The sequence below is a fragment of the Vulpes lagopus genome, chromosome 3, assembly GCF_018345385.1.
Source record: "Vulpes lagopus strain Blue_001 chromosome 3, ASM1834538v1, whole genome shotgun sequence".
Classification (NCBI taxonomy): domain Eukaryota; kingdom Metazoa; phylum Chordata; class Mammalia; order Carnivora; family Canidae; genus Vulpes; species Vulpes lagopus.
In genome coordinates, this window is record NC_054826.1 from 85960653 (window position 1) to 85984190 (window position 23538).

The following is a 23538-nucleotide window of genomic DNA, read 5'->3' on the forward strand; positions in this document are numbered from 1 at the left end:
ATTTTGTTCTGGGGTACTGAAGTAATTCATCACCCAGCAGTGATGATCTTTTACTCATTGAAATTGCTCTAGGGGATTCCACTGTCCACATAAGCACAGTGTTGTAGAACCTTGAAAGAATGACCTTAAAGGTAGCTTCCCTACAACAGTGGTATAGTCCCTAAATATTTGCTCACTTAAATGAAAGCAAGGACCAGGCCAAATTTAACAACAACAAAAAAAAAACAACAAAAAACTAATATGACTGACCAAATCAGAAAACACAGAAAAGAACTAAGGTACCTTTTTGGATACATTTCACATGTGTAATTTTTTTTGACAAATGTTTATTGACTGTGAACGGAACGGGTTATCCACTCCACTCAAGAGTGGAAATTACACTTTTTTTTTTTTTCTGATTTGGAGTCAGGTAGAGTGGTATCTTTTATTTTAATTTTTTTAAAGATCTTATTTATTTATTCATGCATGATACAGAGAGAGAGGCAGAGACACAGGCAGAGGGAGAAGCAGGCTCCATGCAGGGACCCTGTTGTGGGACCAGATCCCAGGACCCCAGGACCACAACCTGAGCCGAAGGCAGATGCTCAACCACTGAGCTACCCAGGTGCCCCAGAATAGTATCTTTTAAAATGACAAGTTAGAGGGCAAGTAGTGCAGACCCTGAGACAGAAGTTGCATTCTTTTTGTGTTAACAGTGCTCTCTTAAGCAACAAAGTTAGCTTAGTGTGGGTTATCTGCCTACTAAATCCAAATCTGTAGCATAGATTTGTATTTAAGTGGTGAGGCAATCTACAGTGTAAAATGTATAATTGTCTAATTGCATAAAATCTATAGTTGAAATTCAGGCACTACACTATCTGCATTAGCTTCACCAATTTGAACATTTGTGTCTTTGTGTGTGTGTGTATGTGTATTATATATAAGTCAACTATGTAGGCAAAGCCTTAGATTAAAAGGAGTACTTGCCACTTTGGGTTAAATCTAAGGCCTTTTCTTTCATTTCTTAAAAATGTTGTTTTGATTGGTATGACTGTCAAGTGTTATTCAAGCACGGCAGTATTTTATGACTTTGGAGCCCACGTATGATATGAAAAGCCAAGCTCCTATCAAAGTGATCCAGATAAGACAAGTTCTGAGGAGGACTATGTTTTTGCAAAGTAGGCATTTTCCCTTTTACTCTCAGGAAATGAGAAAAGTGATTCTCCTTTTTTTAAAAGCAGTTTTTCTTATTTGAATACCTTTCCATACCTGTTCTAAGAACGATTCTGTGGTCTTTTGAGCATAACATGTAAATTATTTTTTATTTTAAGAAAATATTTTAAGAAATTGTATGGAACAATAGGGAGAGGTATCTTCTGAGTGAAAAGAGTATAGTAGTATTAGATATTAATGTACTTTCTTCACTTCTTAAAGTCCACATACACAAGTTAACATCATCACTGTCTATCCTGAGTTCTCCTGGTGATTTGTAAGCATGCTAAAATTTGAGAAGCATGCCTCTTTCATATAAAAAAAATGTGAACTCTTTTAAAAACAATTGGAAGGCATGATAAAAGTCTTAAACCTGTAGATGATTTGATCAGTTTTGTGTTTTAAGAAGATTCATTCATTTAGCAGGTATTTTTCTAGTCCTTATTGTGTCCCATGCATTTTTGCTGAGAACCTGGGAAAGGATGGTGAATAAAGTACCATAGCCCCTACCCAATGCAGGTCACAATATAATGGGAAATACAGACAATAAATAACTAATAAATAATTACAAATTATGATAATTACCAAAATCAAGTTTATTCTTTGAGGACTAGATCAACTGTAGCCAATGTAGAGATTTCCTTGATAGCCTTACTCCAATTTAAATATTCTTATGATAGAACTTTGCTTAGGTGTATGTTATGCTTTCCCACTAAACTTTTCCTTGATAACAAGAGAGTATTTTACTGACTTAGTTAAGTTTACTCTTTTTTTTTTTTTCTTGTTGATCCTTTCTGTTTTCTACACAGACTGCTCAAGGTGGTGGTCATCGAACACTTCTCTATGGACATGCCATATTGCTACGCCATTCCTACAGTGGTATGGTGAGTAGGCATTTGGATATCATCTCTCATAGGGTCTGTTGAGATATACATCATCAGGAAATGTTAGTAATAGTATTTCTAGTGATAGTATTAATGAATTCTGTAATTGTATGTGTTCTTTAATATCTTTGTGTCCTCTTTAATTTTCTCATTTATGAAATTAGAGTTAGCTTAGATGATCTGTAAAGTCCTCAGTTCTATCATTTGTGACTTTTAATAGACTGATTTTAGGAGGAGGGAGGCGTAAGTATCAAATACAAAATATTTGATAAGATAAAAAAAGCTGTATCCAATATGGGTTATCCTTATAGGTATAGGTATCCATATACATTTCCATCTATCTATCTAGGTATATATTTGCACTTTTATATATTTTTATAGTCATTCTATTCTTTTGAAAGCTTTATTAAGTTATAAAAGCAATACATATTCATTTTATAAAATTTGGAAATTACAGAAGACATAATTCTTTATGATCATGTTAATGAAAGTGGGGACTTTTAAAAAATTGTAATCTTTTCTGTTCTTGAGAATTTTTTTTTACATAATTGAGATCTTACCACAAAACCAAACTTATATCCTGATTTTTAAAAACATATTATTGTAGCATAAGCATTTTTCACATTATTTAAATAGCCCAGCATTTGGAAGCATAATGTAATTGATTATCCCTTTTAGGATGAAGATAATTCTGGTAGTATTTAAATCATACAAGAACAGGTGACTAAGCATAGCCACAATATCAGTACCCAAAACATATTAAAAATTGTCAATCCTAATCACAAATACCAATGTGAATATCTGACTTAAAATTCTGGTTAAGAATTCAAAAGAATAGGAAGAGAAGTATGGGAAAAGTATAGATACGATTTTAATGATGACTTAATACCATTTTTATTAGTGTGCTTCATCATATAAATAGAATCAAATAAGAAAATTGTGATCATCTTAACAGGTGCTGAAAAAGGATCTAATAAAATTCAACATCTATTTCTAATAAAAACTAAGCAGTGATGATTCATTTCTCAGTGATAAAGAAAATATAAATGTCAAACCAGTAATGAACATCAATCTTAATTGTCAAACACTAAAGTGATTCTTGACAAAACTAATTCAAACAAACAAATAAATAAATAAATAAAACTGGAATTACCTATCTGATGTTCCAGAAATCTTGGCTGACACAGCAAGATATGAAATAAAATTAAGGAATGTACTCTAATAAAGTAGCTGGATACTAGAGAAATGTATAAATACAACCTATTTTGCATACAACAATCATGAATTCAAAATTCATGGAAAGACTTCTGTTTCTGATACCAATCAAAACATAAAAACTGCATTAAATAATAAATAAGAGGGTCTGTTTTAAGAAAATAAGGTTAGGATCCTGGACTTGGTCAGTAGATCTAGGTTCAGGCTCACTTTCCTATATGGTGTTCAGCCTTGGATACTGTGTTGAACTTCTTTAAGGCTGTAATTGCATGTTAAAATTTTATTCATCTATTCAATAAATATTATTTAGCACTTACTGTGTTCTAGGCACTGTTCAAGGTACTGGATATAGTAGTGAATAAGGTCATGTCCTTGTCATCATGGAACTTAATGAACATTTAGTGGAATAATTATATTACCTACCTCATAGTTGCTGTGAACATTATGGGAAGAGAAAATATATGTTAATAGTTACAGTGCCTAGTATTGTAATATTATTGCAAATATCACAGAGAACTTTAACAGGATAAAGGCAGAAAACCTCAGGTACCAGCATGGGCAGCCTTTCTCAAGGTTAAACTCCTATTCCTACAGTGACTAAGAACAATGTTTGAGGACCCCCGAAGTATCTTTTCTATAACTCTGAGAGCCAGTGGTTTGCAGTCAAAAGACAGAAATTGGAATCTCCAGGTCAATTTGATTTTGTATCCGCATAGCACTGACTTCCACTTAATATGCCAGCACATCTATCCCCTGATTAGTTAATTTCCTTCCTCCTCACACTTATAGACACCTGCTGAGATGGATGGACCAATTACACAATAAGAATTTTCTAGGCTTTACATTATTGGTCCAGTGTCTCTGGGAGATCTAGGCTTGCTCAATGCCTGAATTGTCTCTGAGTACTCTTTGCAGGGCTCCTGTTCTTGTGGATCGAACACTTGTTTGCTATAGATTGTAGTGTATCTTGACCTCATACAGCATTCATCCTTGTGTCCTCATTCTTATACCAGCTAACAAGATTTTGGAGTTTGGGATGGAGGTTAAGGGAGTTGAACTGACAAATTATCTGAAACTTTATGTGCAAGAACATACAATTAGGGAAACTGAAAGAGGAGGGGAGATTTAAGGCGATGATGGTGTTGCAATAATTCAGTTGTTCTTGGAGAAACACACACACACACACACACACACACACACGATAAAACCTCACTGCAGAGAGGTGACATGCTGTGCACCAAAATAAATTCCAGATGGATTTCAGAGAATAAAAACTTAAAAATTAAAACAAAACTAGGAGATGAGAGTGAATAGTTTTCAAATTTCTGTTTGGAAGAGAGATTTCCAACTGTCAGATCAGGTTGTACTTTTGCTTATGATCATGAATATCCATGAGGTGAGAGACATACAAACATATACCCAGTTATGTTTCTTCTTTTCCTGACAGAACACATTTCCGTAGTCTTTTCATGAGGGAGAGGGAAAAAGAGTTCATCTCCTTTAGAACATTGCTCCTAATGACCCCTGCATAAGTTGTTCTGCCTCAGACGATGAAAAACCTGGGTTCCGCACAGAAGCATCCAGATATGAAGAAAAAGATTGATAGAGGTTTACTGATACCAAACTATGCATCAGAATTAACCTCCCATAGGATTATAAATGTTTGGTGACAACTACTGATTCTATATCTTTTAGTATCTGTGCTGCCTCTCCACCTCCCGGTCTTCAACTGATAAACTGGCCTTTGATGTTGGCTTGCAAGAGGACACAACAGGTGAGCACTTTGGTCACCAGTGAGGCTGTATTTAGTGAGGGCATGGCAGGGCTTGGACTGGAAGAAGTGATAGGACAGAGATAAGTTAGATAAATGTTCTTATGGATGGAGTCAGGGAAAAACCGAATGACCTTTAAAGGAAAGTTTTTAGTAGAAGGAGGAAGTATACTGTTCCTATTGCTTTATGTTCAAAGTATACCTCGAACCTTATTCTTTTTAGGGACTTGGATAGAAAAAACAATGCTTATTACATACATTACTGGCTGTTGACCATATTAGTGTGCATGGATCAGTTCATGAAATATTACTGCACATCTCCTTCATTTTTTACCTTAAAAATATTTTAAGTCAAAAAAATGTATCATACTCAACGTCAGCAGTCAAGCATAAAAGGGAGGAAATGAAAGTCTGCTTCATTGCTCTGTCCAAAGGTCTATATTTCCAAATACCAGTGTATTTTTGCATTTTGAAACAAAAAAATGTATACATTAACACATTTATCTTTTCAGAGAATTGAAATAGGATATAGGCTCTATTTATGTTTCTGTTCTCAGTGCTATGAGGACTTTACACTTTATATACCTCCTGTACAGTGTGATTTATTTAATCTTTTACAGTGAGCATGCATGACTTTTGGAATTAAAAATAAATAAAAAACCAAGTACAAAAAAAAAAAAAGGAAAAAAAGGGAAAAAAAAAGAAAAAAAAAGAAAAAAAAAAAGGAGGGAAATAGACCACATCTTACTCAGCAGTTCCTTTCACGGGTGGGATCAAGCTATCACACCTTCCTAATCCTTCCTAATTTCCCATACTCTAAATTTTTCACAGACAAAAAATGGCTAAGAATAAAGTAACACTTACTAACCTAATTAACTGTTAACAGACCAACATACCACCATGCATGACAAATTTCAGAATCCTAGGCACCAAAAAGATAAATACTGTTTTTTTTTTAAATTTTATTTATTTATTTTAGAGCTGCTGGTAGAGGGAGAGGGAGAAGCAGATTACCTGCTGAGCATGGAGCCACATGCTTACCCTGAGATCCTGACCTGAGCTGAAACCAAGAATTGGTCATTTAACCAACTGAGGCACCCAGGCACTGCAAGATAAATACTGTTTGGATTTTTATTTCATTTTATAGCAGCTCAGTCATTCCTCTGTATTTTTACTCATTTAAAAATTTTTTCTCTTTCAATTTACTTCAGCATCAGTTGTATGAAAAAGTCTTCAGTTTTCTCTCTCAAAAGGAGTAAAGGACATGCAGGATCTGTAATTTGTTTTCATATATTGAGACGATTATGTAACAGTCAAAACAACAAAACAAGGCAGTCCCTCCCCCATGTCCAACCCTATTATGCTACTTTTTACTTTTTCTGAATTGCTGAATTACTGTATTTTTTGTTATGTGCCTGCCTTGATCATATTAAAAAAGGCAGATGACTTTTCTTCCTTGTTGATTGATGTATCCCTCCAGCTACTAAAGAAATGATTAACCAATAGTGGGGGCTTTGTAAATGTTTGAGTAAATGAATGAAAATTCCCTGCACCTCTGAAAATGTGAATTGAATGAATAACAGATCCTGTAGGATGACATTCAAATAAGACTGTGGTTCATTTAAGAAAAGCATCTCAGGGGCAGCCCGAATGGCTCAGTGGTTTAGCACTGTCTTCAGCCCAGGGCGTGATCCTAGAGACCTGGGATCGAGTCCCATGTCAGGCTCCCTGCATGGAGCCTGCTTCTCCCTCTGCCTGCTTCTCCCTCTGCCTGTGTCTCTGCCTCTCTCACTCTGTGTCTCTCATGAATAAATAAACAAAATCTTAAAAAAAAAAAAAAGAAAAAGCATCTCAGGGCATACATACTGGTTGTAAGAATGCTTAAGAAATGTTATTGGGTAATTAATTTACACATTTATGCAAATTGAATTTTTATTTTAGTGCCTACAGTATGCTAGTAGGAGATGAGGAAACCCCAGTGAACAAAACATAGGGTTATGGAACTTAAATTCTGACATTGGGGAATTAGTAAAGAAGAAAACATTACGTGTTAGGGAAAAATAATAAAGCTGGTCACAGGGGCAGAATAAGTATTAGATAACAGATATCACTGAAAAACTGTTTTAATTTTTGAATAGAACTTACATTTAGACTCTAAAAGGGACTATAGATAGATTAAAGAATGGTTTACTTAAGTTTTTATCTTAGCTAATGGGACTGGAGACCGAATTGATATGTGGCTCATGAGGCTTATGCTTGACTTGTTCTAGAAGACATGATTTGATTTAATGTGTACCCAGATATTTTTAGAATGTATCCTTACATAGTAGGATTCTCTTATATTTTACCCTTAGATTAGTGAAAACTACCACATATTAAAGAATAAAACAAGGCACAGAAGAGTACAATTTCAGTGACAACCCTTTGTATCTATTTTTATTTTTATTTTTATTTTTATTATTTTTTTTATTTTTATTTTTTTTTAATTTTTTTTTTGTATCTATTTTTAATCCATATCCCACAAGAATACAGAGTTTTAAGATAGCTGTAACATAATTTTCGCATTACAACACCCCAAGTCCTTTTGAAAATCATGTGCCAGAAAACTAGATGTTAGTACAGAGAGCAATGAGCATGTGATTATATAAAGAATGCAGTAAGATGAGCATGACTGGTAAATTTGGCCTATGGGGTAAATAAATATCCTTATAGCAACTCTTAGTAGAGGGGAGAGACACCAAACTTTGCAAAATGCCACAACTGGATTCCATGAAAAAAATCTTTGCATTTCAATATGTCTTTATCCTAAGCTAATTTGGCCTAAGCCTTTTGATTTTCATGGTCTGTGAGATGAACTTGCAGTAAATCTCAAACTTCTGGAAGCTGTGTCGGACAGACCATTTTATTTATTTTCAGGAGGCTGATTTGTAAGCCTTATTTTATTGCTCTTTTTTATTTTGGGGGCACTGGCATAGAATTGATTTTAAAGTAAGAGGTATCTCTTTATGCTCATCCTGTAGGTGAGGCTTGCTGGTGGACTATTCACCCTGCCTCTAAGCAGCGGTCGGAAGGAGAAAAGGTTCGAGTTGGAGATGACCTCATCTTAGTCAGTGTGTCCTCTGAGAGGTACCTGGTAAGTGGGATCGTTTGGTCATGTGTTTGGTGATAGAATAAGGCACAGGCCAATGCAACTTTCTCTGTAAACCACAGATTGCAAATTATCTAGGGAAGTTGCTTAGAAATAAGTCCATATCTGTCTTTGATGAGTGACAACTCCATAAGTAGAGGGATAATATGACCTTTGTGCAAATGTGGCCTCCCAAGTTTGTTTAGACAGGCTTCCTGTACACTTAGTTTGTGTGTTCACGATCCTGATGGCACCTGTTCTTGGATTATTGTATTAATGGCATGTGAACACGGTTTCATTATGAATTCAAAATTCTGCATACCTTATTCTGTGCCCGCTGAAGAAGGCTATATTAATGAGTTTGTGATTACCTATTTTGACATTTATGAAAGCAGGTTATAAATATGGAGAGGCTCATGCCCTGGTGAGAAAGGAGAAATAGGCAAAATGAAAAGCAGTTCCAGTCTCTCATCCACACAGCATTGTTTCAGAGGGCAGGGATTAGAAATAGGGGAATGAAAAATAAGTTTGTTTGATCTTTGAAGGTGTATTTTATTTTTGTGGCAAGGCCATTATATGTTTGATTTAATGTACTTAGTAGACTGTATTTTTGCTAAAGAATAATAATATTCGCAGAAGAGTGAAATCAATGGGAGTGTGAAGGACACCAGTGCAAAATATTCTTTTTATTTTAAGGTTGGAAAAGTAGTCAGACAAACAGCAATGCTTGGTTGACTCAGTTGGTAAAGCATGTGACTCTTAATCCTGGGGCTATGAGTTCAAGCCCCACTTTGGTGTAGAGAAGACTTAAATATTCTTTAAAAAGTAATTTAAAATTAAATGGGGTATTATAAACTTTACATGAATATTTCTATGAAAAATTCCAAACATCATAGTGGATGATGATTGAAATAAAAATCAGAAGTAAAACATGGTTTCAGTTAAGCAGACACCAGTTTATAGAAAGTGTCTTCTGACAGCCATAAATCAAAATATTATTTGTGTGTTCTTGATTTAGAATTAAGTAGGTAGTTGGCAATCCTTGCTCTATGAACATGGAATTAGTGGGGATTTGGGGGTATTGGAAGTCAGTTTTTGCTTACCAAAACATTTAATTCCAATTTTGAAGTGAGAACGGTTTTGTTTTACTTGCTCTGTGGAAGGAAGTAATGATGAAGACAGGGAAATGATGGAACAGTGTTCGTGTAACTGACAGGGAGTGTTAAGTTAAATGGAACATTCTAGCATTGCCTAGCTAAAAGGAGGCCTGGAGCATGTCTCTTGTTTTGCCTTGTAACCAGTGCAGGTGGAAACTGGCACCATCCACATTTCTAGGAAAATACAAGTGTGTCAGCTTGTGAAATAAGCATTTATTAAGCACTTGCTGTATGCCTGTGCTTTTTAAAATGCTGTACATCTTGATCAGGAGACAGACATTTTCAGTTGTAGTTTTACATGGAAACCAATAGAAGCTAAAAATAATCCGTGCACACTTTTAAAGATACACATATCTTATTTTGATTTTGGCATAATTGTTCATGTTTTTTGCTGTATGACTTGTATTTCACACTCCATGGCAGAGTTTACTTGACATAATGTCATCGTTATGCACCAAAGGAGGAGAAAACTCGCAATCTTACAGGGGTGAGGGCTTCTAGCATCAATTCTCCCACCACATGTATGAGAGAGTCACTTAATCCCTGGAGTTCTGGCTTTCTCCCTTGTAAAAATCTGGTGATGATTATACTTAACACAAGGTTCCTGGGATGGAGCAATAACATAATGAATTTGAATATGGTTTGATTGAAAAAGCACTATACACATAATAGCAATGATCATAATGCATGAGGTTCACCTTCTTTTGCCTTTAGAAATAAATAAACCTCAAGATTAATGAAATTCACAACTTCTTTTCAAGCTGCATTTTGGCCAATTTATGCAAGTTCCTTTTCTGGTAATATTTTAGAGCGTTACAACCGATGGCTAACCTGATTGTTCAGGTTTCATTTTCATTTGGTAATGAAGTCACTGCTTTTACTGTTCATCTCTATGCACCTAGCATATTGTAGAAACCACAGGAAGGACCAAGGGTACATGGCACATGGTTTCTACCCTCAGAGAATGAGTGGAAGAAATGAACCAAACACATGTGAAACTGTATGAGAATATTACAAAGCAGTAAGTGTCACAGTTTACATTATGGGCAAAGGATATGCAGATGGTTCATTATTATTCCAAATTGCCACGGTGGTTGATTAGAAGGATCTAGAGAAAGTGGCATATAGGCAAGAAGTGAAGGGGTGAAAGGGACTTGGGAATATGGTAGTTGGAATAATACACATACTGAAACTGGATAACTAAGATTGGGCTCTCTGTGTCGGTATATTTGTTTATTGGTGGAAGGCCTGGTCAGTATGAGCCTGGGCCAATCATATAACTTCCTAAAACTCTTCAGTTTCGTCATCTGCAGTGTGCTGATAATAAAGAACCCAGCTCACAAGGGACGTTGAGAGGATTAAATGCTTTGATCCACGCAAGACTTGTAGCTTTGTGAATGGTACATTGAAGAATTGCTTATGAGTCACTAACCACTATTTACCTGGGAAGTTTGTACTTACTAAGAATGGTTAAGGAAAGGGCAGATATTGAACCAGAAAAGAAGGTTGGGAAGAGAGCAGTGAAGGGAGTAGTAGAGTGGATTTTAGGTAAAGGTCTATCTTTACCTAACTCACTTTCCAATCATGGAAAGCCAGATTCACATTGTGGGAAGTTGCTGATGTGCTTAAAAGTAAACAAGAACTTTGGCTGAACACACGTTAGTTAAAACTACTATAAATTTCAAGTCCTTGGATTTATAACTTTTGGTCATGAGTGTCTATATTGACCTTTGATCTGTTTTCTGTCCACTAACTGTGACAGTTAAGCTGAGGTTAAGCTATCGAAATGTGCATTTGGTATTCTAATATAGCTCATAAATGTTGGGGTGCTAACTGGCTAAAATGGGCTTTAAAGGCCTGATTTTCATCCTGTGCTCTGCAGAGGTGACTCATGGATGGAAAAGGGTGCTGTTCTGGGCACTGGGAGCCCCGGGCTCTGCCCTCCTCTGTTTCCATGCTGGATCTCTGCACATGATTTCCTGCGAATAAAGTGTCTTATCTCTAGAAATGGTTATAAACCACTCATCCAAATACTGTCTTCTCATCTGGCTGTTTCATATTCTTAACCCTCATTTCAGGGAGAGCCACGAGTGGGAAAAATGCCTTTGCTCATAGTGGAACTACTTAGTTTTTCTTTTGAAGAAGACTTGGGCAAAGCAGCTTAAATATAGGAGACACAAAAAATTTAAAGTAGAGAAAACATGGCCAAGTATGTATTGCTGACTGTGTCTATTTCAAACTAAACAAAATAAGGTAAAGCATACAGAACAATTTTTATTGGTTTAGAAGGACATGAAATAACCCTGGTGCACAAAGAAGTCTTCAACCTGTGGATTGGATTGCTTGCATTGGAAACATATATTTAAAAATTTTTTTTCTTAATTAGGCCATCTATAGAAACAGGTGTGGGTTTTTTTGTTTTTAAGATCCATGAAAACATTGCCAAACAAACCACTGTCTGAAAGTAAATTAGGAAGAGCAGAACCCCACAGTCAAAAGAATGATGACAGATGCTTAAAGAAGACTCTTCTGGGCTTCATAAACATTTCCCTACCTCTCCGCTACCCATCTCTGAATTTCTAATAAGAGTTACTCTGTGTTTTGATGGCATTGAATAAGTTGCTGAACTGCCTCAAGTTGCATAAAAATATCGATAACTAAAAGGACAGCAATCATAAATATTTTCAAGCTAATTATTGCATCAAACAATGCATTTTTTAAATTTATTTACTCTGAGCCTTTTTTTTTTTCTCTCTGTAGCTCAGGTGATGGGAGCATAGAATATTACATTTGGAAAACATATCTGTTTTGTGCCCCTCATTTTTTTCTCAGAAAAAAACAAATGAAGCTTGCAGGGTGATATGTCTTGCTTACTTCTATTCCCTGTCACTGGATGATAATTTGTCCCAAACGTTGCTCACCAGGGCCCAAATACCTGATGCTTAGAGAAATGGATGTGTTGAATAAATGCATTCGATAAAGGTTGGATTCAGATATTCTTAAAAATTTTTGTGCCATAGACCCCTTTGGCAATCTGAGAAAGCTTATTGACCACTTGTCATTGTAAGGCTTTAAAATACATAAAATAAATGCATAGGATAATAAGGAAAACTAAAAGTTAACAAAGTGGTGTTCAGGTTAAGAACTCCTGCCAGGTGATTTAGAATATCCTGTTTGAGATTTTGTGCTTCTATTATAAACTGTCCTGTTACTCAAAATGCCATTCTTGAACCAGCAGCCTTGGTTGTCACTTGCACACTTCCTGAGTTCAAATCTGCATTTTTTGACAAGATCCTCAGTGGATGCCTGTGGGTATTAGATCTGGAGAGTCATCAACAGAGGAGTCAAAATGATCTTTGCTGGTGGGTTGATGCTACCATGGTATGTAAATTCTAGAGTAGTTACATGTTTCAGCCTGAGGCCAGCTTTTCTTTCACCCTATGACAACATTTGTTCTGCTTTAAGGACAACTCAGTTTTAGTAATTGAAATTGTTACTGCATTCTGAATATTTAATAGGACAGGCCTGACTTGCTCCTGTTCTTTCTCAGATTTCCCTGTGCTGTTTAAGCAGCAAAATGAATTAGAAACATCCAAAATAGTTATGCCTCCAGGATATTTTCTTGAGAAGGGTGAGCATTATCTAGATAGGTTTATATGGAATAATATGATCTTAAGGATGCTTTTTGGACTTTCTCTAACAAACTGAAATTTTTATATTTTTATGGTCCATTCATAGATATTATTTATCTTTTAACTTAGATAGGATTTGAAAATTACATCTCAACCCTCCTCCCCACCCCATTATTTTTCCATAGTGGCTCCTCCTTGTCAAGTGTGAGTCCCTTGTCCTGGAACCAGATTTATCTGTGGATCCATCTCTCACTGTCTTCCTAAATATATGCTCTGAGCCCCACAGATGAAACTCTCTGCTGAGCAATATGTTCCCATATCTCTGCCCCTTGGATACCCTCTACTTTTTGTCATAGCATTCCCCTTATCACAGCCTGTTGTGAGGTCCAGGCCACTTCCAAATATGAGGTTTCCGGTATATTAAAAAATGAAAACCTCCAAACTGGTTTACAAAATGGAAATTGTTTCATAAAGATTTTGGCCTGTTTTAAGCATTCTACACTTAGCATATTAACATTATTATTACGCATGTGCAAATCATTGTATGTATAAGCTTATTGGGAACAGCATCTAGAGATGCTGAATACAGAAATGGGTGGCCCAGACCAAACAGTCCTACTGGCCCCTCAAACCCCTCATCCCTCAGGAAATACCTTCTCTCTTGTGTAGATGTCACCTGTCCTCAGGGGTCAATGCACCGAAGTGTATTCCAGTTAGGTTGGCTAAAGCATCCTGTTTTCTCAATTCCTATATCACTTTGATTACATTTCATCTAATATTAAAAAAACAAAAAACAAAACAACGCTGACCTGTAGCATTTTGTGTGTATATTTTACCTTCCCTTCCATGTTACAAGCACTCTCAGGATAATGTGTTCTATTAATATGTAACACAGTGCTGCATACATAGCATGTTCAGTGAAACATGATGAATTAACAAATGACAGTAGCCTACTTATCATAACATGGTATGAACTTTCACTCAAATTTAAAAGTAAAAGTATAAGCACTGGTACTTTGAATCCTCTTCTCATGGTATGGTAAAATCCATATGGATTTGTGTGTTTGTGTGTGTGTGTGTGTGTGTTGTCATTTTGACTCAACTCATTGAAATAAGAATATCTATGGAATAACCTCAATTTTTTTTTGGCTTATACTACTTTGATTTTGAAGGTTTGGTTGGCTTCTCCACATACTTCATGAACAATGCTGCTCGCTGCAAGGTATACAGGTGTGAACCTGTGTCTAATAGCTTATGAGATGGGGAAAGAAAAATACACAGAACAATTACATCATGAGATGATTGCTCTGAAGGAACATATATTTTTATTGGTTGTGGAAGCTGAGTGCATATATGATTTATTTGTAAATAGAGAATTTTAATATTGGGTCAGAAATAGAACAACCAAATCTCAGCTGGGATTTGTGTCAGTGGGACAGGCTGCGGCTAAGAGATTGTAAATGGGCACATAGCTGGTTGAGATAAGGAGAGGGTCAGAGCAAGGGCTTGCTCAATCTGATGCATTGACTGGTAAACTTCTAATTTTGATTGGAAAGACTGTGGATAAGATGACTGCATACATGTCGGATGTCAAACTTTCTATGATTTTGTTCCTAAGAGAAAGATATTGAAATACCTATTTTTGCAAGTGACTTAAGAGTGATATGTTTAGGTAAGAGAACTTTACAGTACTCTGGTCTGTATATGATTCTTTATGGTCTGTGGAGTATATCAGCATGACTCTGATTCCTCTTCATCTAACTAGGACGCTCAGATTTCTGGCGAAAATCTAGGAGAGCTGAAGACTTTAAAAGCTTAGGCTGTAGGCATTGGAGAAGTATTGGAGAATACTGTTGTTGTTTACTGAGATGATTCTAAGGAAAAAGTGGTTGTTCTCATATTTGAAGTTCTAGAGGCCGCCAAGTAATGATTAGTAAAATGAACAAGGCATTTAGCTGTACTCATAATTTTGTTTTTCTTTACCAATCATGTGATAACTCATATACTATGGCACTATTACTATAGTGCATTTCTATTTTAGAAGGAAAATCTGGAATTTGTAAGATCTGAATTTTGGAGAAAATTTATTGTCCCAGTTTTGTATAAGGAAATATTGCCACCTAATGGCTATTATATTAAATTGCAGATAAAAGTTCCCAAAGGATCCTATAAAACTAAAACTTTGATCCAGTAGATTTTACATACCTCACTTTCAAAAAACTGTCACGTATGATATGTAGGAAACTTAATTACAATTTTAATGATAAGTGACAACTCTGTACAGTTTTGTCTGTCAATAAATCTTTAGAACAAAATAGTCTGTTTTAATACATATTTATTTTCATAGTTTTGTTTGTGTGTTTTCAGATGAGTGGCTTAGAATGAAGTTGAAAAATACCTACAGTCAAATAGGAACTTTAATTTTTCTTCTGCTAGTCTCTTAATTACTCAGTGACATGATTGAAATAGATGTTCTCAGTGGACATGTCCAAATCTGCAATGTTAAGTTTGAGCTGCCAGAAACACTTATGTAATAAGACCTTCAAAGAGCCTGAAGAGATACCTCCTTTTGCCTCTCCTGCAGCACTTGTCTTATGGCAACGGCAGCTTACACGTGGATGCTGCTTTCCAGCAGACTCTTTGGAGCGTGGCCCCAATCAGCTCAGGAAGCGAAGCAGCCCAAGGTAAAAACTCCACTTCAATTAGAGGGCTCATCCTACATGCACAGTTGACAATCATCTTTGGAATTGTGATAATGAGTAGATTGTTAATTAAAGCATTTTGTGTCAGAATATTCTAGAATGCAGATACATGACATTTAAGAATCTTGTTTAAATTGCTCTTTAAAAGTGAAGTTTGTATTAAGATTGATCTTGTTTTTATTTTTATGATAATCTCAGCTTTTGCTTATTTGTGCGTGCTTTACATGCTACCTTTCCAGATGTTATTTGCTCTCGTATTTTGGTCTCATGGTATTGCTCAGTTAGGCTAATATCGAGGTTTCTCCTCTTCCATGGTTGGGTGACTTAGGGCCAGATCAAAATAGTGTTTATGCATCAAGATTCTTGGGAAATATCTGCATTTGTGTTCTGATTGTCCTCACTTATACAAGTTCAAATCTGAACCCACCCATGCTTATGTGTTGAATGGGGGATTTTATGAGGTTGAGGTCATGTTTTCTAGTGAGGCCATCTCTAACTGTGAGACTTTGGAACCCTGAGCAGGTGGCACCATTCATCTCTGTGATTTTGGCCAGGTAATGAAGCCTCACTGAGTTTCTGTTTCTCTGTCTATGACAATAGAAGATTGGACCAGATGATCTGTCCAGCTGTCGGCATCTAACCATGACTGTTCAAATGTGACTGAATTTCAATCCTTACAGGGTATCTAATTGGTGGTGACGTCCTCAGGTTGCTGCATGGACACATGGATGAATGCCTCACTGTCCCTTCGGGAGAGCACGGTGAAGAGCAGCGGAGGTTGGTATTAAGCCCAGCATCCTGAGCCTTGCCTTGATATAATTTTTTTTTAATTAAGAGTATATCTCTTCGGGCCACTTGGATAATAGAAAGTAAGCCATTACACTCTTTCCACTGAAGGGATCCATGTGTCAGCCTCTTTAGAAGTTTTTTCTTATGTTATTTAACATGTTTTTATTACCTTTTGATAGAACTGCTAAAAATTTTTGTATGAATAAAACATGGTCAGAAGTATTGACTAAAACAGAGTGGGAAGAGTGAACGCATTAATCTACTTAAAACTTCCTTAAATGTTCTTAGTTTTGATTAATTTTCTTTTTGGAGTGTTTAGTCCCAAATTCAGTTTCAAAGTCAGAGTTCTCAAATGGCACAAAAGTTTGGGACCTTTTTTCTGCTACCCCCCACTTACCTTCATACATAATAAAATTAACCACTCCCCCGAATATTTTATGTGATTATAGTTGCTCTCTCACATTAATATTTGTTGGCATTGGGTAGAGACTGAAGTCATCTGAATCACTGGGAAATGTGCACAGATAGTGCAAAACTATAAAATGTTTAGGATGATTTCAATGTTCTGCTTTGATGAATTAATGGGTGAATAGTGAGTTGAACACACAAATAGATTACTGTGAGAGAAGGCATTATCTGGATTGTTTATTATAGGCTTTTAACTCTTTTTATGGACATTGCTCATAATATTAAGATATATAGAGAAGTAACTATTATACATATTTGTTTTTGTAACTTAGAGAACATTTAGAAAGTTAATACTCATTTTAACTAGCTGTTGAATCCTAGAAAAGTCCTTTGGAGACCTGACTATTAGCTATGCCTCTCTGATCAAGCAGGCCTGGCTTGTAGTGAAGAAGGAAATGTAGAGCCTGGAAAATCCTGGCAAGAAAAAATACCGCTTATAGTAGGTTAGGAAAAAGATGTTGATGGTGTTGATAGGGTTTGTGTGAAAGACAAGAGGGAACTCAAAAGGAATACATTCCAAACAGAAGAATAAACTTAAGACTTGGGCTGGCAGTGTGTTCTGAGAATAGCAGTTCATCCAGAGTGACCAGGGGAAGGATGGAATTCAAGGTGGTAAGAGAGACCAGTGTGGTCAGCTTTTGAAGGATCCTTGGTGCCATTCTCATGGGCTGGCTTTTACTCTGAGGTAGCTAGGAAGGAGCATGGTGTAGGGATGAAATGGTCAGGTCTCTTGTAAAGGAAAAGGGAGGTCTGATGGGCAGGAGAAGCTTGGCTCAAAGATGAGAGAGTCCAAATCAGGGAAACCCACTAGGACAGGGCTGTTTTTAGGCATTCGTGTGAGAGGAAGGGAGAAACTTCATCCAGAGAGTGGTCATTAGAATGGAGAAGAATACCTGGACCAGAGACATTTTAGGTCAGATTGACTGGTTTAGGAATGAACCTAGTATGGACTGTGAGGAATGTATCTGATCCAGGGTGTCCTGGTGTTTCTTTTATATTTATGTATTTATGTATTTATGTATTTATTATTTATTTTTAATTTTTAAATTTTTATTAAATTTTTATTTTTTTTAAATTTTTTTGTCCTGGTGTTTCTGACTATAGAGAAGAGAGATGGTGCTTAGGGTTGTAGGATCCTTATTACATACTAAGGATTGAGTTAAAGTTTGGACTCTGGTGAATACAGAGGGTTTGTGGGACACCCAGCAGGAAATTGAAATTTTTGTCTTTTACGCAGACAAAGCTTGGCTTGGATGTAAATCCCAAACACCCAGGGGATAGTTGAAGGAATGAGGGTCTGAAGTAGGGAAAGTGGAGTTAGGATTAGGGGAATGTGTTTAATCGGTTTGGGCATTGCTTTAAAAAGGCTGCAAAACCTCAGATAGGCTAATGAGCGAGGAGGCCAAGGGTGGAATCCCAGAGAGTGCTGACATTTAAATGTGCATGGGTGAAGAAGAGTCAGCCTGATGGTTAAGTTGAGAACCAGGGAAGTGAGTCATGGAAGCCAAAGCAGGACTGGAGGACAGATGTGTTAAATGCTGTGATATGTTTATATAGATATAGGAGCAAAAACAGGTCTTGGTGTAGTCTTTGAGATCTTTCTTTCCTGATTTGTTACATGAAACACTTAAATGATCTCAGGGCCTTTCTATCCTTTCTATAGACAATTGAGAGAGTTATAGTTCAGGAAATGGGCTCTGGAGCTAGGCAGCCCTGGATTTGGGGCTTAGCTCTGCCACTTCTTTGTAGGACTCATGCAGGTGACTGAATTTCTTTAACCATTGCTTGGCTCCTCTGTACAGTGCAACTTAAATACTAGCTGCTGCTCTGTGGGATTGTTTCTTTCTTTTTAGTAAGAAAAGGCATGTAGAATACTCATTGCATATTAAGAGATCAACAGATTTTGTTGTCGCTGTCATTATTATTTAGACAGAAGAGCAGCCTTTAGTCAGATTGGGAAACATTTTCAGGGACCCCAGGTACGTGCATGAAAGCTTAATGGAGCATAGGCTTTGGAGAAGAGGCTAAACTAGATAAAAGAAAATCCTCTTGGGGATCCCTGGGTGGCTCAGCAGTTTAGCGCCTGCCTTTGGTCCAGGGCTTGATCCTGGATTCCTGGGATCCAGTCCCGTGGTGGGCTCCCAGCATGGAGCCTGCTTCTCCCTCTGCCTGTGTCTCTGCCTCTCTCTCTCTCGAATAAATAAATAAAATCTTAAAAAAAGAAAAAAAGAAAATCTCTTTTCTTTGACTTGAATGGAGTAGGTGTTAGATGAGGAAGTGTTCCTGATTCTTGCCAAGGTTCAGAAGCTAGAAATGGGTGAGCATAGTTTTTGTTTTAATAGGTGAATGTTTTCATTCTCAGATGAGAATATTCAGTGTCAAATGGGCCCCATATTTCCTCAGCTGAGCTCAATGGCAATGAGTACAGTTTTCCATCACTCCTGGACATGAGAGAACCTGTACATTCAGTAGATGTTTCCTTGAACATGGCATTTATAGAGCAGATTTTTCTACTGATTCTGTAGGCAGCTGGTTGTTACTGCAGAGAAAACTAGGGGCCATTTCAAAGGTATTTTAATTTTCTTCTGGACCCACTTTCCCATTGCATACCTGCTGAAGTCTGTTCTTTCTCATATCATCCTTGATTTAATGTTAATTTCTGTGTTAATCTCAATATATATTCAGTTCAGCATATCACAGCTTTTTCTAGGGAGTAATGTCAGTAAGAACACATCTGTTTGTGCTCTTTGTACAGAATATTGACACAGGTAAAATTAGGTTTTAACAGATGTCAGATCCTGACTCAGGGGAGAAAATGAGTCAGAAGTAGGCAGCAGGAGCCTGAGGTGTTGCTCCAGAAAGGAGAGTTAATTTGCCCTGATTAAATAGTGAGACTGGGCATTTATTTGCATGTAATGAGAAAAATAATTTCCTAAATTTTACATTCACAGAGCCCTCTGTTATTTCAGATCTCCTTAATATCATGATACAGAAATTTCTGTATCTCTTTCAACTCTTAACCTGGAGTCATTTCAGTTTCTTAGATGACTTTAAGAGGCTACGGACATCTCAACCTGAAAGCAGAAGTTAATGGATATGAATGGATATGAATCTGTACTGAGGGAGGAAAACATCATGATAACCTGGGAATATATACCTTGATTTAAAAAAAAAAGATTTTATTTATTTATTCATGAGAGACACACAGAGAGAGGCAGAGAACACAGGCAGAGGGAGAAGCAGACTCTCCATGGGGAACTCAACATGGGACTCAGTCCCAGGACCAATCAGGATCACGACCTGAGCCAAAGGCAGACACTCAACCACTGAGCTACCCAGGCATCCCTATATCTTGATTTTAATTAAAATAAATAAATAAATAAAAGAAGCAAAAATAATTTGACCTTTGGACCTCCAACTTGAAAGCTGGAGAATTTCCAGGGAAATACATAAAAATTTCTTTTACTTTACAGCTCTTGGCCATACTTGTGATCTCCTTATGCTCATTAATTGTGTCATGCTATAAAAGTCAAAGGATTAAGGTCAAACCAGATTTAAGAAGCAGTGGAGGGATCCCTGGGTGGCCCAGCGGTTTAGTGCCTGCCTTTGGCCCAGGGCATGATCCTGGAGACCCGGGATCGAATCCCACATCGGGCTCCTGGTGCATGGAGCCTGCTTCTCCATCTGCCTATGTCTCTGCCTCTCTCTCTCTCTCTCTCTCTCTCTCTGTGTGTGACTATCATAAAAAAAAAAATAAAAAAATAAAAAAGAAGCAGTGGGAATAGGGAGATGGCCAGCAGTAACAGCTACTTCCAAGCAAGTTAGGAACATTTTTGGTCCTAAATGCTCTGTTCTTGATTGGCTTGGTCCATCTGCCCATGTCTCCTCCCGCTAACTCAACTATAATCGTAGCAATTGAAGATGCGGTTCGATGATGGGTTTTATACTGCTAGAGGTTTTATACTGCTAGAGACCAATGGAGTTATCTTTAATTTCCTCTTCACATTTAGATTTGTATGTGTAAGTGATTACTTAGCATTCTCATGAGAGTTATTAATAAAAACGCTTAGAACGAAGAGCATACGGTGTCCCATTCAGTTAAGTGGAATTAAATGGGTGAATGAGGCCCTACCCAAGTTTAATAAATTCATAGTTTTCGCCACTCTTCTTGCTCATCTTGAATTTTGGATTGAGTTCTGACATTTCATATGAAATTCAGCAGCACTATAGATTTATTTTAAATGTCTTGAGATTTTTTTTTTTTCTGGGAAAACCTGTGGTTCTAAGATCACTGGCATGCAACTTGTGTAAATAACAGTGAAAATCTATAAATATATAGAGGTTGTGAGCATTTGGGTGAAAGGGAGAGATACTTTGAGCATTAGCTTTAAATTGTCTTTTCTTATCTTCATTCTTACTCAGACTCTTCAGATAGTGAGAAAATATATTAAGGAGAAACAGGGATTTGTCAGATGCAACATAGTGTTTTAATTATTGACTAAAAATAAGCTTTCATTCTGGAGGCTTGAAATTTGATTACCAATTTTCATTTCAAGCATGACGTATTTTATATAGGGAGTATTTTCTGCCCTAGATTCTGTCTCTGGATTACATCATATTCCTTTTGTCCATTTTTATGTGGAGAGTAATAAAATGTCAGCAAAGGCATTTTCTTTATGTGTACACACAGTTATGAATTAAATATGCACTAACTGAATTAAGTATGCCATATTTTAAAGTTATTGCATTTTAAAATGGATAAAATTGGGGGAATATTGTTAGGAATTATTTAATATCTTTGACTTGGACACCAGTATTAGGGAAATATTTTTTGAAAAGCATCATTTGTATGGTATTTTTTTAGATTTTATTTATTTATTTGGGTAGGAGGGACCACGAGTGCAAGTGAGCACAGAGGAGGGACAGAGGCAGAGAGAGAGAGAGAGAGAGAGAGAGAGAGAGAGAAACTCTAGCAGACTCCCTTCTGAGTGTGGAGTACAACACAGTGCTTGATCCCACAACCCTGAGATCATTACCTGAGCTGAAATTGAGTTGGATGCTTAACTGACTAAGCCACCCAGGCACCCCCTAAAAGCATCGTTTGTAGTTAAAACCGGTTGTACTACATAGTCCATGGGTAGTTTTATTCATTGAGTAACAATTGTGGAATGACTATCATGTTCTGGGTACTAGGGTTATAGTAATATGTAAAAAGATACAATGTCTCCTTTCTCAAGGAGTTTACATTCTAGTGGGGATATGGGAAAACAAAAACATAAATGAGTGTATTTATAAATGCACACACACACACACCCACAGGTAATATACATGGTGATGATAAGGGCTTTGGAGAAACATAAAGGAGATGAAGGAATGGAGATAGTCTGTGTTTGTGTGTGTGTGTATTTGAGGGAGGGAGGGAGAAGGGGAAGAAGGATGAAGAGGAGAAAGAGAGGGAAAGAAAGGGGGTGATCAGCAGAGAGAAGTTGTTCTGTTTTTGACTTATCAGGCATTACTATTGGTGTATACTTGCTCTGTCTTGCTACTTTCAAATGCAGGACAATTAAGTTATTTTTTCTGACAATATCTGGAAATAAATGCTGCATCTACTTTCCAGAATGTGACTCAGCAGGCAGAAGCTGTGCCATATGTATGCATGACAGTATCCTTGCCCCTTTTATGATATTATGATGATTTAATGAGGTTTAGTTGTAAATAATTGATAAGGCTTGAGATGGGTTTGATACCATGAATTAAATGTGTCTCAGTCTGGCTTAGAAAGAGATGCATGGCTTATGTCTGTATATACAATTGGATGACTAATATCCTTACAGGATTTGTATGCCCTCAGTCACTACCTGGAAGGAAGCTTATAAATCTGCCTACATAGTCAAGGAGATAAAGTTATCATATGGGGGCTTATCTTCCACTTTTTTCCCTTCATGACCTGTATTTGCCTGTGCAGCCTGGGTCTGGGAGCAGGATGGCTTTGCTAAGCAGTTTTGGTGGAAGAGTAAGTACATATTAGAGAGCTATTTTCTATGCTGTGCCTCTTCTTCCTTGAGAGAAGTTCACATTTTTCCCAAATTTAAACTCCCCGCTGATTGCAAAGAGCACAGTGCCTTATTTGACCCTATCTCCATTAAGCAGCCTGATTGGTCTACAGCCACTCTCTCCAAGAAAGACTGGGCTGGAATTCACTGTATTAAAAAACACAGGCCTTGAAGGCCAGATATTAAAAATATTCACAGGAATTAGAGCCATGGGATTTCAGTAAAAAAAAAAAAGTGAAATATTCAATATTCTTAAAGTTGAGTGAATTAAAAGACAATAGAATAAATATATCAACATTAAAAAAGAGAAATCCTCCTGTTATTTTCTTAATGAAATTAAAAAAAATATTTTAAGATTTATTTATTTATTCAAGAGAGAATGAGAGAGAGCAAGAGCATGCAGGAGCAGGGGGAGGGGCAGAGGGAGAGGGAAAAACAGACTTCCCGCTGAGCACAGAGCCTGATGCAGGGCTCCATCTCAGGACCCTGAGATCATAACCTGAGCAGAAACCAAGAGTCAGAAGCTTGACTGACTGAGCCATCCAGGTG

The 23538-nt window shown here is 36.8% G+C and overlaps 1 protein-coding gene across 7 annotated transcripts in view; it reads left to right on the forward strand.

The window, feature by feature from the left end:
- The window catches only part of RYR2 (ryanodine receptor 2), a 726974-nt gene that overhangs the window by 306256 nt on the left and 397180 nt on the right, over positions 1 to 23538 (forward strand). For all 7 annotated transcript variants that reach the window (XM_041747478.1, XM_041747480.1, XM_041747481.1 and 4 more), the window contains 5 exons: positions 2001 to 2075; positions 4986 to 5064; positions 8082 to 8194; positions 15562 to 15661; positions 16360 to 16456. In XM_041747478.1, the coding sequence (XP_041603412.1) occupies positions 2001 to 2075; positions 4986 to 5064; positions 8082 to 8194; positions 15562 to 15661; positions 16360 to 16456 (464 nt within the window). The remainder of the gene's footprint in view (positions 1 to 2000; positions 2076 to 4985; positions 5065 to 8081; positions 8195 to 15561; positions 15662 to 16359; positions 16457 to 23538) is intronic.